Source organism: Trichomycterus rosablanca, chromosome 14 (assembly GCF_030014385.1).
Source record: "Trichomycterus rosablanca isolate fTriRos1 chromosome 14, fTriRos1.hap1, whole genome shotgun sequence".
Lineage (NCBI taxonomy): Eukaryota > Metazoa > Chordata > Actinopteri > Siluriformes > Trichomycteridae > Trichomycterus > Trichomycterus rosablanca.
Window position 1 is genome coordinate 10,363,920 of NC_086001.1, and position 16,281 is coordinate 10,380,200.

General features: G+C 39.9%; 1 protein-coding gene across 1 annotated transcript; it reads left to right on the forward strand.

The window, feature by feature from the left end:
- The first annotated feature begins 1,660 nt into the window (after positions 1 to 1,660).
- bdh2 (3-hydroxybutyrate dehydrogenase, type 2) lies at positions 1,661 to 16,261 on the forward strand. Its single transcript, XM_063008321.1, has 10 exons — positions 1,661 to 1,692; positions 4,143 to 4,231; positions 7,370 to 7,448; positions 9,417 to 9,513; positions 10,598 to 10,706; positions 11,577 to 11,637; positions 11,835 to 11,948; positions 12,709 to 12,767; positions 14,326 to 14,418; positions 14,859 to 16,261. The coding sequence occupies exons 2-10, from the start codon at positions 4,160 to 4,162 to the stop codon at positions 14,910 to 14,912; spliced, it is 738 nt and encodes a 245-aa protein (XP_062864391.1). The 5' UTR covers positions 1,661 to 1,692; positions 4,143 to 4,159; the 3' UTR covers positions 14,913 to 16,261.
- The last annotated feature ends 20 nt before the right edge of the window (positions 16,262 to 16,281 follow it).

Below are 16,281 nucleotides of genomic sequence, written 5' to 3' on the forward strand. Positions count from 1 at the left end.
TAAAGTCTACCAAGGTCTACCAAGGTCCACTAAGGTCTACCAAGGTCTACCAAGGTCCACTAAAGTCTACCAAGGTCCACTAAGGTCTACCAAGGTCCACTAAGGTCTACTAAGGTCCACAAAGGTCTACCAAGGTCCACTAAAGTCTACCAAGGTCCACTAAGGTCTACCAAGGTCCACTAAGGTCTACCAAGGTCTACTAAGGTCTACCAAGGTCCAGTTAAGTCTACCAAGGTCCACTAAGGTCTACCAAGGTCCAATAAGGTCTACTAATGTCTAACAAGGTCCACTTAGGTCTACCAAGGTCCACTAAAGTCCACCAAGATCCACTAAGGTCTACCAAGGTCCACTAAGGTCTACCAAGGTCTACCAAGGTCCACTAAAGTCTACCAAGGTCCACTAAGGTCTTCCAAGGTCTAATAAGGTCCAGTAAGGTCTACCAATGTCCACTAAGGTCTACCAAGGTCCACTAAGGTCTACTAAGTTCTACCAAGGTCTACCAAGGTCTACCAAGGCCCACTAAGGTCTACCAAGGTCCACTAAAGTCTACCAAGGTCCACTAAGGTCTACCAAGGTCCACTAAGGTCTACCAAGGTCCACTAAGGTCTACCAAGGTCTACCAAGGTCCACTAAGGTCTACCAAGGTCCAGTTAAGTCTACCAAGGTCCACTAAGGTCTACCAAGGTCCACTAATGTCTACCAAGGTCCACTAATGTCTACCAAGGTCTACCAAGGTCCACTAAGGTCTACCAAGGTCCACTAAGGTCTACCAAGGTACAATAAGGTCTACCAAGGTCCACTAAAGTCTACCAAGGTCCACTAAGGTCTACCAAGGTCCACTAAGTTCTACTAAGGTCCACTAAGGTCTACCAAGGTCCACTAAAGTCTACCAAGGTCCACTAAGGTCTACCAAGGTCCACTAAGGTCTACCAAGGTCTAACAAGGTCTACTAAGGTCTACCAAGGTCCAGTTAAGTCTACCAAGGTCCACTTAGGTCTACTAAGGTCTTCCAATGTCCACTAAGGTCTACCAAGGTCCACTAAGGTCTACCAAGGTCTACCAAGGTCCACTAAAGTCTACCAATGTCTACTAAGGTCTACCAAGATCCACTAAGGTCTACCAAGGTCCACTCTATTAGACACTCCTACCTAGTTGGTCCACCTTGTAGATGTAAAGTCAGAGACGATCGCTCATCTATTGCTGCTGTTTGAGTTGGTCATCTTCTGGACCTTTATCAGTGGTCACAGGACGCTGTCCACAGGGCACTGTTGGCTGGATATTTTTGGTTGGTGGACTATTCTTAGTCCAGCAGTGACAGTGAGGTGTTTAAAAACTCCATGAGCATTGCTGTCTGATCCACTCATACCAGCAGAACACACACCAACACACCACCACCATGTCAGTGTCACTGCAGTGCTGAAAATAATCCACCTCCCAAATAATACCTGCTCTGTAGTGGTCCTGTGGGCGTCCTGACCATTGAAGAACAAGATGAAAGCAGGCTAACAAAGCATGCGGAGAAACAGATGGACTACAGTCAGTAATTGTAGAACTACAGAGTGCTTGTATTTATGTACTTATTTGTTTATTTTTACTGCAATGCCAAATGTATAACAATGCTGGTGAAAGGACTTTTATTTTGACAAGTAGACGAGCTTTGTGTTGAGTCTTCACGGTTGTGACAGTCTGGAGGTAAGTTGCACAGAAGTGTTTGTACTTGTATTTTAATATGTATTTTTATAGTAATTATGTATTTTTTAGTACTATCAAACTTTTAAATGTTCTTTTCTATATTGCTTAATTTTGTGGAGCTAAACGAATAGAGAGATTGTGTATTGAAATTGTGGATAAACTAAAATTGTAATTTTTGTAATATAAGTTTAAAGTCCTTACGCAGTGAATGTTTGTTTTAGTACATGTACATTATTATACAGATACAATCCTACACTGAATGAGTCACGTGACTAACCTTTAGCATGTAGCTGCCACCTGAACAAATCACACTAACGGACCCTTCCACCAAATTAAACTCGATTAAATTAAATTTATTAATCTAGTAACACATACTTCACTACTCACAATGTGAATTTGTTAATCTCAGGCAACTTTGTTACACTTTTTACAAGGTTTAAAAGTGGAATGGTTGTATATGAGTAACATGACTGAGTTTTTAACATGGAATTAGTAAATACATTAAATATAGCAGCATGCTAAAAATAGTTCATGCTAAAAACACGAGAACACTGGGCACAGTCTAGTCATTTATAAAAAAAATATTTTCAAAATTAACAAATAAAGACTAAAAACATGTAAATAAATCACAACTAGGAAAAATTGAGGTAACAGGAATGAAAAGCTTCTCGGTCAGAGTTACAATATTATCAAACATACAGAGGGAATAAAGAGAGAACTTACTTTTGATCTTCCCGTGACCTTCAGTAGATACACAATGACATTTCTGTTGAAAATGTGACTTATAAAATATTTAAAAATGTTAGTTATGTTAGGGTAACAGGGCTGAGTGAAAACCTGGGGACATGATTAAAACATGTATTTCTTATGAAAAATAATATTAAAAACAAGGAAATAAAAGGAAAAAGGATTTCTACAAGAATTTACTAATTAAATTCATTGTGAAGTGTAGTGTTAGAGAGTGAGGACATGAAAAAAATACTATTGTTTCAGTGTTATAGGGAGTTTTTATTTAAACGCTTTAAATTATATATCCTATTTTGTAATTAGATCAATGTGCAAAACACTTTGCTCAAGTACAAAATGCATTCTAAAGTTAATTTTCATATACATTTATACATATAATGTCCAGGGCACGGAAATGGCAATGATTCCACAGAATTGCCCTAATGCCAAAGGTATTCAGCTTAAGAGCTTGCCATGGGCCATGGGCAATTAATATAGAGTTTCTCATGAAAAAGGCTTTCCATTAGATTTTGGATTGTGCCTCTGGGAATTTCTACCCATTCAGTCAAAAGAGCTTTTGTGAGGTCAGAAATGATGATGAAATGAAGAGATGAATTAATGCCGGACGAGAACACCTAACTTTGTGCACGGGGGCACAGTGATATTTTGTTTTTTGCTCCTGTTAGCAATATGTGTGGATAAAACACTTAAACTTGAAGGTGTCCACATATTTTGACATGTAATGTAGGTACTGCCACTGTGCTCGCAGTGTCCTGGGCAGTTTAAAATTATAGTCTTATTTAATATTAAATTAAAATGCCTCAATTATGCACAGGAGTAAAATAAAAATATAATAATATAAACAACAACAATGATATAAATTACATGGGCTCAAGTCTAGTGCAGCCAGTCTGATTTAAAATTCCTGTTTGAATGATACCTAACTGCCACTTGTGACTTGTGGGAAATGTGAAGCAGAAATGCTTTCGCAACACATCTGGTGTTAATAATTAAAATGACCTCAATCACATTTTAAAATATTGACTGTGCAGCCGACATGTCCATTCAAATTACAGTGTACAATATTTAACTTGCCCTCTGTGAGCTTACTCAAAACCTATAATCATAAAGGCAGATTAAATAAGATATTTTTTTAAATCTGAACCACATTTGAATTTTAGACTTTGACTCAGTCTAAATGCACAAACCAGATTTGATTCATACTTTGTGCTTTGCTTTTTGATATTTATGGCGACAACAACAGCAATAAAGCAGCATATATTGCAAAGCATATCTGTATTTTTTGCAACTATATATGCTAGTAATGCTTTGGTTTATAACCAAAGCTATGGTTGATTGTGAAATAACTGTGTTGATAGCATGCTAACTGGCTCTTTTTTACTTCTCTGCACTCTTTAGCTCTGTTACCCCAGCAATGCTGGCAGGGCAAAACAAAGGCAAAAGTGCAGGGCAAAAGTGACTGTACAAATTAAAAAATGGGTCACTTGTAATTTAAAAATACACATAACCTTGCTTGACATTATGGTGGGCATGCAGATGTGTAGTTTCCTGCCCTCAGAAAACCCAGACTGGTGCATTTTTGAGTATATTCTGTATATTTAAGTAGACATGTTAAATCTGGTTGTTGCCCCTGTATTACTGAAAATAACCTGTGGATTATTGTATAATATCCAGTAATCTCAGACTTCCTGTTTACTTTGCAGGCCTGTATTGTAAAATCATGGGCAGATTGGATGGCAAAGTTGTAGTCTTGTCTGCGGCTGCCCAGGGAATCGGCAGAGCTGCTGCTTTGGTATGTATTTCACTTTTAATACACATGACCAACACTTTTTGAAAAACAGGGATGTTAATTTAAATAGTCTTCATGTACACAAAATAAATATATGAAAAGATTTCAATGTTTTTATACATAAAACTCAACCTATCATGTCTGTTTGTTTAAAATGTTTTAAAATATCCTCTGGCAGATGGAAATTGTTATTCCCTGTGTTAGCATGGCACAAAACTAGGTGTGAAACTGCTCAGAGCCCTGATGTCATCCCAATCTAACACCACACAGACTGTGAGGCTCAGGCTGCCAAGGCAGCAAAGGGGAGTGGACAAAGTTGTATTTTAGCATGGTTCAATAATCCTCCCACAGAAGCCTCCAACCATCACAGGGATAGTGGTAGCCTAGTGGGTAGAGCTTTGGGCGGTCAATCGGAAGATTTGACGGTTCGAATTCTGGCTCTGCTGTGCAGCCACTGTTGGATCCTTGAGCAAGACCCTTAACCCTGTCTGCTTTAGAGAAGGGAAGGGAGATACACAGTTTTGATGGACAGGTCTAGCAGCCAATGGAGATACTTGTTAAAGAGACTGCATGATTTTTCATCTTTTCATTGGTCTTTTTGATATTTGACCCACAATCAACACGTAAAAAAGTGAAAACCGCTAAAAGTGGAGATACGTGTTTTTCATCGGACAGCGCCGATATGTATATATGACCCATAAAGGCATTCTGTTCCATAAACCTTCAAAAATATGCATGTCCTGACCAGGTATCCACATACTTTTGGTCATCTCTTTTATGTAATGCAGTTTATAATGTAATGCAATTATACAACATGGCAATTATATAATAGGGCAAGGGTAGCTCATGGTTGCCACAGTTCGGCCGCTGCCATGCTTTGGATAAATGCTGCAAATGTAAATATTTCAAACCGTGATTTAAAGAATTACCATGTTATATAGCCAAGTAGGCACTAGCCATGGTTGGGCCCCTGAGAAAGACCCTTACCCTTCAATTGCTTGAATTGTGTTCAGTGATAATCGTAAGTCGCTTTGGATAAAAGCATCTGCTAAATGCTGCAAATGTAAATATTGCACACTGTGATTTTTAAACCAAGACAATTACAGTGTTATATACCTAAGTAGACACTAGCCAAAAGAATTAAGACACCCATCATGATCAGTCAGTTTCCATTACAGCTGTGTTAATGTGTTCAATAATAGAAGTGACAGAGCAGTGTTGCCACCGCCTCGGGCTCACCAGCAAACTGCATGAATCAGAAACCGTGTTAAAAGCACAAGCAACCCAAAAAATATAAAAAAATGCTTTTATTTCTGTGATACATGAATTAGTTTAGTGAAGAAAGCGTTCTGTGTCCCTCATTGGCTGGTGCATTCAGCAGCTACAATAGCTGGTGACATGCATTCCTCGAGGCAGTGTGTTTTTGTAGCATCACGGCTAACGCATAGCGGCATTGCCTTTGATTTATGTCTGTGATTTGTGTAACACGCGCTCAGAGGAAACAACACAAGAAAAATACACTGAATGGGCAAAAGCATTGGGACACCCCTTCTAACAGTTGAATTTATATGTTTCAGCCACAAATTGCTAACAGGTGTAATTCAGTTGCAGTGTAGGGCAGTTGTAGCCTACCGGTTAGGGCACTGGACTAGTAAGCAGAAGGTTGCTGGTTCAAACCCCACCACTGCCAGATTGCCACTGTTGGGCCCTTGAGCAAGGCCCTTAACCCTTCGTTACTTAGACTGTAAGTCGCTTTGGATAAAAGCATCTGCTAAATGCCGTAAATGTAATGAATCAGTTATATGAAGGAAATGATGCGCTTTGATCAGCTGATCAACTTTGCAGCAACGGTTTAGGGAAGGCCCTTTCCTCTTCCAGCATGACTGTGCTCCTGTGCACAAAGCAAGGACTAAGCTGGAAGCATATCATTTCCTTTATGTAACTAATTTATTTTACCTGCTATATTTATTTTCCCAGCACACTGGGTTAGCTTCGTTCTCCTCAGTCAGAGCGGGGATCGGCATTGGTGGAGAGGAAGCATGACGCAGTCAAGCAATTGGACGCGCAAAAAATGTAAATATAAATGTTATCGAGCCGCAAATGGGCCGTAGTTTGGACATTTCTGCACTACATGATCAAAAGTTTATAGACACTACTACTCATTCTACAGTTTTTGCCTTGTCAGAGGAGTAGTGGTGGTTATACAACTAATTTATTACAGCTGTTAGCAGTCTTGCTGAAACACATGAACTCAAAAACGAAAAGGGGTGTTTTAATACTTTTGTCCAAATAGTGTATCTTGTGAGGAGTATTTTGTGAGGAATATTAACATCTATAAACTAAAACAACTGGTTTCATCTTCCTTGCTTCGTTCCTGTTACTTCTTTTATTTTGACTCATTACTGGCCTCTCGTTACTCTTCAATACTTATGTGTAAGGCCATACCTAATTCACGGCTGTGAAAATAGCATCATGGACCATAAACTGAACCTTTTCTCGTGCAGTATGTAATTTGCTGTCAAATTCAAAATTTAAGGTTTGTGTTTAGCGATTTAATGTTTGTCATTCAAATAGCCTCACGTTTACTGGTTAATTTGCACAATCCTACGGCAATTTAGTTAGCAATCGGTTCATCAAAATGTCCAAGATGTCTAATGCAAGAAGTCTAATGTAGTTCAAAATACGACTCGGGTGAGTTTGGAACACTCCCAACCAATTCTGTGGAGGCAAAGGGGGGCTTGTCAAAACACGGACGAGAATTTTCGTATGAGACCACAGCTGGATTTAAATTGAACTATTAAGGTAGGCTGTGCTGTGTATTGCAGCTTCCATTTATTCTATCATTCAATTTATGAGTGTAATTTAATGACTGCCGTGAAATGTGGCACTTTTCTTTAGGGCCCTACTTATGTCCAATCTCCTCTCCTCTCATTTTCATTCACTGTTTCTTCATTTCTTCCCTCTGACTCTAGCTCACTGTGCTTTCTTATTAAAAATATGCACATAAGGATAATTGTGCCAGTTGTACATGAACTATAAACTCTCACTCCTTTTTCAAAATCATTTGGTGTCCACTGGACAAAATGATAACAACAAAAGGAAAAAAATATCACTTAACTAATAAACACTGGTGATTTTTAGGCCTTTGCTAAGGAAGGAGCTCAAGTCATTGCTACAGACGTCAATGGAGGGAAACTGAAAGAACTGGACGGCACTCCAGGTAATAACAATGCCATCTAGTGATTCCTTTGCAGGTAGTGATGTGGCTACAGAGCCAATCAGAATGTTCAAAGACCAGGGGTAAACAAATAGTCCACACAGTACTATAATTAAGCAATAGAACACGAGAGGGAGTGTGTTATCGCGAATAACATCATCGCCTTCGGCTCGTGCCTGCGACTGAATCACAGCCGTGAAGTTATTCGCGATAACACACGACCTCAAGTGTTCTATTGCTTTTATACAACAGTTTTTACAAAATAATGAAAGAAAATAAATCAAAGAAGCCCTGAATTTCATAATAAATATGCTTTAATATTGACAATACCTTCCACCAAAAAGTAGTTCCACAACGAATATAAAGTGTAACACTACAAAGCAGACATCCCAAGTTGCAAAAACTCATTTTAGGGAGGTAAGAACAAGAAGAAGAAGAAGGCAAGAACCTCCGAAGGGAAAAAAGAAATAAAAAACCTCTTGCACACACCAAAGGATATGGGTGATAACAGAACTCTTAGGAGCTGCTAACTGGGCTATTAAGCTAACTGTTCGCGTTACAAACACATTAAAGTTCCCTACATAGTGCACTAGATTGTGTATCAGATCGCGGATTTATGTTCCCTACATGGTGAACTAGATTGTGTATCAGATCGCGGATTTATGTTCCCTACACACTGCGCTAGATTGTATATCAGATAACGGATTTAAAACGCGATCGGGAAAAAGAGGCTGTGTCGCCTGCGTGCGCGTTTGTGTGCATGAAGCTTGTCGTTACTGGCAACGCGTCAGCGGAGTAATACAGTTGTGGTGTAAAAAGGCCGTGCTGTTATCTCAAATATCAGCACCTTTAGAACGCTTCTCAGCCAATCAGATTGTAAGGTCGGAATTAACTGTTGTATAACTCACTATATATTTCTTTTTTTAATTAATTTTTTTCCCCCAATTCCCCCTAATCTAGTTGCGTCGAATTACCCTGATTGCGTCCTCTATACTAATTCGACCCTTCACCGCTGACTGAGGACGCCTCCTAACTGACATACGCCCCCTCCATGTTCATACACCGACGGGCACTGTGTACGGAGGGCCACAGCATTATTCCTCAGCCCTGTGCAGGCGCCATCAGTCAGCCAGCAGGGGCCGCATTTGCACCAGTTATGAGGACCTATGATCCGACTTTTTACCCCTAACCCTGAACAACAGCCAATCGTTGTTCATGCAACCGCCCAGCCCAGTCGGAAGGCAGAGCTGAGATTCGATACGATGTATTCGAAACCCCAACTCTGATGCTCTAGCGTACTTCACCGCTGCGTCACCTGAGCAGCTATAATTCACTATATGACCAAAATTACAGCATCCGGACACTGAATTATAGAGTTCAGCTCTTTTAGCCACACCCATTGATAACAGGTGTATTAAGTTAATAATTTTTCGATTTTATTTTCATGTTTTTATCATAGCTTTAAACTTTTCAGGGTTGCAGTGGGTTTGTCACAACGCACTAGCTCACCCTTTTGACGTGGCACCAATCCATCGCAGGGCCTTAGCCTCTCTTCCCAACCCACACACAGCCAGTAATGTCTGTATGTAGATGCCTAAATGGCTGATAGCACCACTGGGGATTCGAACTCTGGATCCCAGCGATAGTCGGTTAGTGTAATTGATCACTGAGACAACTGAGTGCTTTTTTAATCAATGATATGCTGTCATTTTCATGACAAAAGTTTAATGAAGGTGCTTTCCTGTTCCAGGATGAGGTCTAAATAGACATGATTTGACATAAATAATAGAATAAGAAAAACATCATATTGACACTGTCCATCTTGTGGAAAATGTTGATATCAGATGTCATACAAGCTTGTGCTCAGCTTCCCACATATTTCTGGACATGTAGTTTACATTAAAACATTAATTGATTGATTGAATTGCTGAATAATCAAATGTTCCAAACTTGTTCTTTACTTCTACCCAGGGATCAAGACTAAAGTGGTGGATGTAACCAAAAAAGACCAAGTAGAAGCGCTGGCTAAGGAGTTTGACCACGTTGATGTCCTGTTCAATGTGGCGGGGTACTGACCTTTACTCATTTAATTTATACAACTGTCATGACAGCACTGGGATTTTAAAAAAGTCAGCGAATGTTCTTTTTCTGTTGTAACTGTATAATTAAAACTCACACTCCAAAAAGCTCAAATAATGTGGACACCCGACCATAACAGAACCATGCACTCTACTGAGGAGGCTGCTCAGAAGGAGTGTCCATTCAGCTAAAAGAGCATTTGCGAGGTCAGGCACTGATTTTGGACGAGAGGCATGGGCGGCTCGTTCCTTAGGGTGATCGGGCGATGCACCACCAAAGGGCGAAAGGGAAGAAATTTTTTTATCACATTCAACCAGTGTTAAACTAGCTGTGACTGTTCTGGACAGTCTGTCTTGCCTCTGAATATCGTAGTCTAATCAGCGCCAAGCTGTGTTCCGTACAGTACCGCCCCTTTTCAGTCTGATACCGCGATTTCAGTCTGATTGAAAATCGCCCGGATTGCTTTGAACTGAATTTTTTTCGAACTGCAGGCGCTACAATACAATCTGAATGGGTTCCAGGAGGGCACGCACTTACGTGCTTGCGTCACACGTAACCTGGTGTTTGGAGCAACTCCATCGTGTCATTAAGGAAATTGCCATTCAGTCTTTGTAGTAATCAGGGTAAATTAGCAACTAAAGAATTAGGGCCACCCAGACCAAATTTAAACATCAAGCAAGTATCTACAAAGGGGGGAAATCATATGGTGACTGGTGAGCAAGTTTCCAATTAATTTCAGCAGTATTTAATAGAGTTGAGTTCATTGCTCCCTGCTGGTCAGTGGTCACTGTGTCCATATAAAAAGGACTAGCATGATATCACCTGTTAAAATCAGCCCCAATACCTGGATAAAAGCATCTGCTAAATGCCACAAAATCTAAACGCAGTTGGCTGTGCCTGATGAAAGGAGGACCTCTATTGTCAGGTTGAGGCAATAGCAGTGAGGTATTTGCAGAGACCTTAGCATCTCTGTACATGAGACTGACACCAACAAGTAATAAAAAATATGGCAGGCAACTGCATACAACGTTTTACATGGCTTTGCACCGACAGATCCGACCCTTTATTTTTAGGTTTGTGCATCATGGGACGATTCTGGATTGTGAGGAGGCTGACTGGGACTTCACCATGAACCTGAATGTGCGCAGCATGTACCTCATGATCAAAGCCTTCCTACCCAAGGTGACACACAAACAGTTTAAACAGTCTCGTGTTTTTTATACTGATGAGCCAAACCTTTAGGACCACTCCCCAAAATGTGCATGACAATGTCTTGTAATGCCAGGGATGTATACAATTTTGGGCCAGTGGTAGTTATTTGTAGTCTGTGTTAAATGCAGCAGATATGATCATGAAGCAATAAGGGCCAAATCTTGTTGGTCAGACGACTGGGTTGAAAGGGCGCTGAGGTGGCGCCACGGTCTGTTATACTAGTCCACCGCCTGTGCGATCTGAGTTCGGATCTAAGTAGTGCTATCGGCCGACCAGACGTCTACATGATTGGCTATGTTTACAGGTGGGTGACCGAAGCCCTGCGATGAATTGGCACCCTGTCCAGGGTATTCCTACCTTGATCTCAGTGTTTCCCAGGTGAGCTGGACCTGCCGCCACCCTGACCAGGATAAAGCGGTTGATGTAAACGACTTGTCCGTCGTGTGGTCTGTGGTGCATGTGTGGATCGTTTACCCGGTGAAGAGATGGCGCTCTAGGACGATCCACCTTGTACTGTACACAAGTTGAAGGACCTGCTGGTAATGCCCTGGTACCAGACACCACAGGACTCCTTCAAATGCTTTGTGGAGTCCAAGTGTTGGCAGATCAGAGCTTCTCTGGCAGTATATTAGGCAGGTGTTCCTAATGTTTTGGCTCATCTGTGTATGGATTTCCCACATACACTACAGACGTGCATAGAAATTTGGAAAATGTCAGTGTGTTCCTTCACCTATTTAGGAATAACTCATGTATTATATTACCGTGTTATTGTTAGGACCTACAAATGAATGAAAACATCTTTTGTATTTATATTTGTTATTTTTTTCTTTATTCACACAGATGCTGGCTCGCAAATCTGGAAATATCATTAATATGTCATCTGTGGCATCAAGCATCAAAGGTATGAATGATCACATGATCTCATGTTTGTACACATTGACTGTTTAATAGCTAATGAATAGAGAATATTCATGGCTATTTGAAAAAAAAAAAAAAATCACAGGCAATTACATTAAAATCCTAACATTATTACCGATTAACCACCTCTTGGGTAGTTGAGGCATGTGATCTTTATTGATGGTTCGATCATCGTTCCAGGTGTCGTGAACAGATGTGTTTACAGCACATCTAAAGCTGCCGTGATTGGACTGACCAAGTCGGTGGCTGCAGATTTCCTTGAACAAGGCATCCGCTGCAACTGCATCTGTCCAGGTACAAGGCTGAATTTCATTTGTACATAGGAAAATTGATTATATCAAAAAACAATATGTGGGTCATTCCTACAATTCGGTGCCTTTTGTGTCCCCAGTACTGATCATTGTATTTATTAATTAAATTTTAAACAATACAATTTCTAAACATCTTACTGAAATAATTAACACTTTCAAATACTAAACACGATGTTTTCTACTCCCCCAAAATAAAATGACTGTATACATACTGTTTTTATCTCTTAGATACCAGAGGTTTTCCCATGTCCCCAGTGGTGTACATTCTGATTTAGTGATGGATACGTGAGGTTTAATCATGAAAATATCTCAGTTTTTCAATACTGTTTACAAGGTTTGCTTAAGTCCCTTTAAACCTCTTTACGAGTTTTATTTTATTGCTGATTATAAGGTTTTTTCACATGTCCCTCAGGTTGCCGTCCACCCTGTTATTTCTTACTACTGTCTCTTATAATGAAGAGCTGTTTTACATACTGACATTATTTCCTGGAGCTCACATGATCCTTTTGGAGGGAAAACTACTGTGGAAGATGAGCGGCTTATTAAACTCCTCATTTTAATGTTGTTTTTTCATTAAATCCTAAAAGTCTTATATGGTAAACCATAACATGTCCACCCTGTTATGGGATATATGAGAAAAAGCAAAACGATTTGGGGTCCAAAAGGCACCCAATCCCAGGAATGACCCATGTATAAGAAGGGCGGTTAAAGCTCAATAAACTTCCCCATTTTTTTCCTCACAGGAACTGTTGATACCCCATCACTAAGAGAAAGAATACAAGCCAGACCTGATCCTGAACAGGTACTTTCAGTAGAGTAATTATATGGGATTAGGATAGTATTTAGACCCCTTGAATTTGACACTTGATTGTGTTGTGGGCTTGATAGAATGGCCAGTTTTCCTCAGGACACTTTACAGACGTTCAACAGGTTTTAAATCTGAGCTTCGGCGGGGCCACTTCAGAACATTTAAAGACTTTTCCTGAAGCTACTCTAGTGTTGTTTTGACTGTATGGTTCCAGTCTAGGTTTCTGAGCACTCTGAACGTTTTTAGGGATGTTCCCACCAGTGTCCCTGTCCCTGCCACTGAGAATCACCCTGAGCATGATGCCTCCAACACCATGTTTACTGTAGGAACTGTGTTTGACAGGAGATGTGCCTGTCTTTGTCAGCCATGGTACTGTTTGTATTTGTCCTGTACAAGGCACTCAGCAGCCTTTTTCTTAACTTAAGAGTGCTGCAGAGATGTTTGCTTGTTTGGTTCTCCCATGACCAAACGGGGCTCTTTTAGGGGTCTTTTAGAGTCACCTTTACTTCCCTGACCAAGGACCTTTTCTCTAAAAACTTCTAGTAATGTTCAAGGTGTGCCCAGGCTGTGGTCTTGGGAAAACTGAAAGCCTTAGATATTGTTTTATCTTCATATTATTATCACACATTTGTTTATGAAGATCCAGAACTCTCTGGATCTAACAGTACATTGTCATTGTGTACATTTAAAAATATAGGTGTGCCTTTCCTGACTATGTCCAATCAATACAAATCGCATCAGGTGGACTTTAATTGAGCTCTAGAAATTAAAGCAAACAAGGTACACCTGGTCACAACTGAAAGTGCCACAGCAAAAGGACTCAGACTCATCTTTATTGTCCTTCAACCACGTACGTGATAGAACGAAATACAGTTACCCAGGCCTTGGTGTGTATGACATGAATAAAAAGTAATACAAAGGGTCTAAATACTGTGAATCTTTTTTTTTTTTTTTTAAACAGATTAATGCGCATTGCTAGTGTGTTTGTGGGCATTATTATGTAATTAATTTGTAATAGTTTAGTACAGTATGATGTTTTGTTTGTTTATTAGGATTTTAACGTCATGTTTTACACTTTGGTTACATTCATGACAGGAACGGTAGTTACTCATTACACAAGATTCATCAGTTCTCAAGGTTATATCGAACACAGTCATGGACAATTTAGTATCTCCAATTCACCTCACTTGCATGTCTTTGTACTGTGGGAGGAAACCCACGTGGACACGGGGAGAACATGCAAACTCCACACAGAAAGGACCCGGACCACCCCACCTTCTGGCTGTGAGGCGACAGTCCTACCTACTTAGCCACCGTGCCGCCCACAGTATGATGTAGACTGGGACACAGTCATTGATACTTGAAAGCTGACAATTTTATGTATACTTGGTTAAAAAAAACACATCATGCCAATTTGTTTTTGATGTATGCCAAGAACATCCATGCAAATGCAGCTCAAGGCTAAGATTTGTTTTTCCACAACATTCAGGGTGCAAGGTCAGCCATCTATTTTGATTTGAGAATCATATCATGTGATGTCCTCTGTTATCAGGCTTTTAAGGACTTCATGGCGAGGCAGAAGATAGGCAGGATGTGCACAGCGGATGAAGTGGCTCAACTGTGTGTCTATCTGGCCTCAGATGAGGTGAGCTTATTCCTGAACAATGAATCATGCGACAACTTTATGGCTAAAAAATGTTTGACACCCCTCCTAATTATTGAATTTCGGTGTTTAGCCACCCTGCTAAGGTGTATTATCTCAAAGGTGTTTTGAGGTCAGGGCTCTGTGCAGGCCATTAAAGTCATAGAACCATGCCTTTAGCACAGGCATGTTGGATTAAATAAGGACATTCCATAATGTGTTGCCCACCTCAATAATTAAATCAACACTCTGTCTGAAGCTACAAAGAGAAAGAAATAGGTGGACCAGTGACTGAGGTACCTTTGTTTTTGAAATGGAATGTTCAACAAGCTGATGGTCGCGTGTCCAAATACTGTTAACCATAAAGTTAGTTAGTGTTGCACTTTTACCTTTTTGTCTAATAATCTAAATAATATACTAAAGTGAGTGTTTTCTTTTTGCAGTCTTCATATGTAACAGGGGCTGAACACATTATTGATGGAGGATGGAGCCTCTAAATGTCGAGCACCGCAATGGACCGACACTGTCAAATTTTGAAAAGATATGGGTATCATTTCTGTAATTACACTGATTGTGCATTCGATTTCACACTGCACATAAATATGGTTCACAATCCATTGACAACATTTGATTTATTTTGTTTATATAAACTGATTGACCTTCAGTCTGAACAACAAAAATCACAATAAACGTTCCTTCATTTACTTCCAATTGAGATCCTGGTAAAGGATCTGTGTGTGTGGCAGAAAACAATCCACACAGGGCACCTATCTATTTCTATGTTTACTTACTTAAACCAACTGTTAAAAAAAACATTTGCCAGCCTACATTTTACATGTTTTTGTGAGGTGGGAGAAAACCAGAATACCCAGAGATATCCCTGCAGATGTGGAAAGATGAAGCTTGAACCTAAGTCCTTGAAACCCATTTTGCTGTGTTGCACTCTCTTTACCAACTGCACGAGTGGGTTACTACACATGGAGTTTTATTCTACAGCCTACTGGGTAGAGCTTTGGGCTATCAGTTGGAAGATTGGCAGTTCAAATCCAGGCTCTGCTATGCAGCCACTGTTGGGTCATTGAGCAAGGCCTTAACCCTGTCTGCTCCAGGGGCGCCGTACGATGGCTGACCCTGTGCTCTGACATAAATGTTATGTCTGTCTATGAATTTAATAATTCAACTTAGCAATTTAAAAATATATACTATAATTACGGATAAATAATCTGTCCATAGTCAGTTGAGCTTTACATTGCCATAGGTTTGGAGTCTGTCATGTATAAAAAAAGCACATGCTTTTTCTTTGTCCATGTGACCACCAAACTTCAGTTAAGCCTTAAGGTGCAGTGTTTTCAATCAGGGGGTTCAGTCTGGTGCAGCAACCTCTAAGACCATGGTACCGTAAAGCTTGCTTGACTCCGGACATTAAATTCATGCCAGACCTGTTTTTTTTTTATTGATTTGTACATTACCTCTGGCCATCTGGACAAACTTGCTTTTGGGTTTTCTTTCTAGCCTTGTTACTTATATATCTGTCATAGATATCTGTTGTTTGCCCCAGTCATGAGTGTTGTTTGAAGTATTAGGCTTTTCTTTTAAAAAGGAAAAAAAAGCCCAGGCCCCATAAACCACACATTAAATGCTTATCAGTAATCCAAACCAATGTCACTAGAAAATCATTCATCTAATTGAGTAGTTCACTAATTACTTCACTAATTATGTTTAACTAAGATTAAAGCATTAATATTGTTTTTGTTTGTAGTGTTAACTTTAAATGCATTACATACTGTATGTGATTTATATGACATAAGAACTCATCGTGTTCTTTATAAATCATGTTTAAATGTCATTATTGTTTGTAATTTTTTA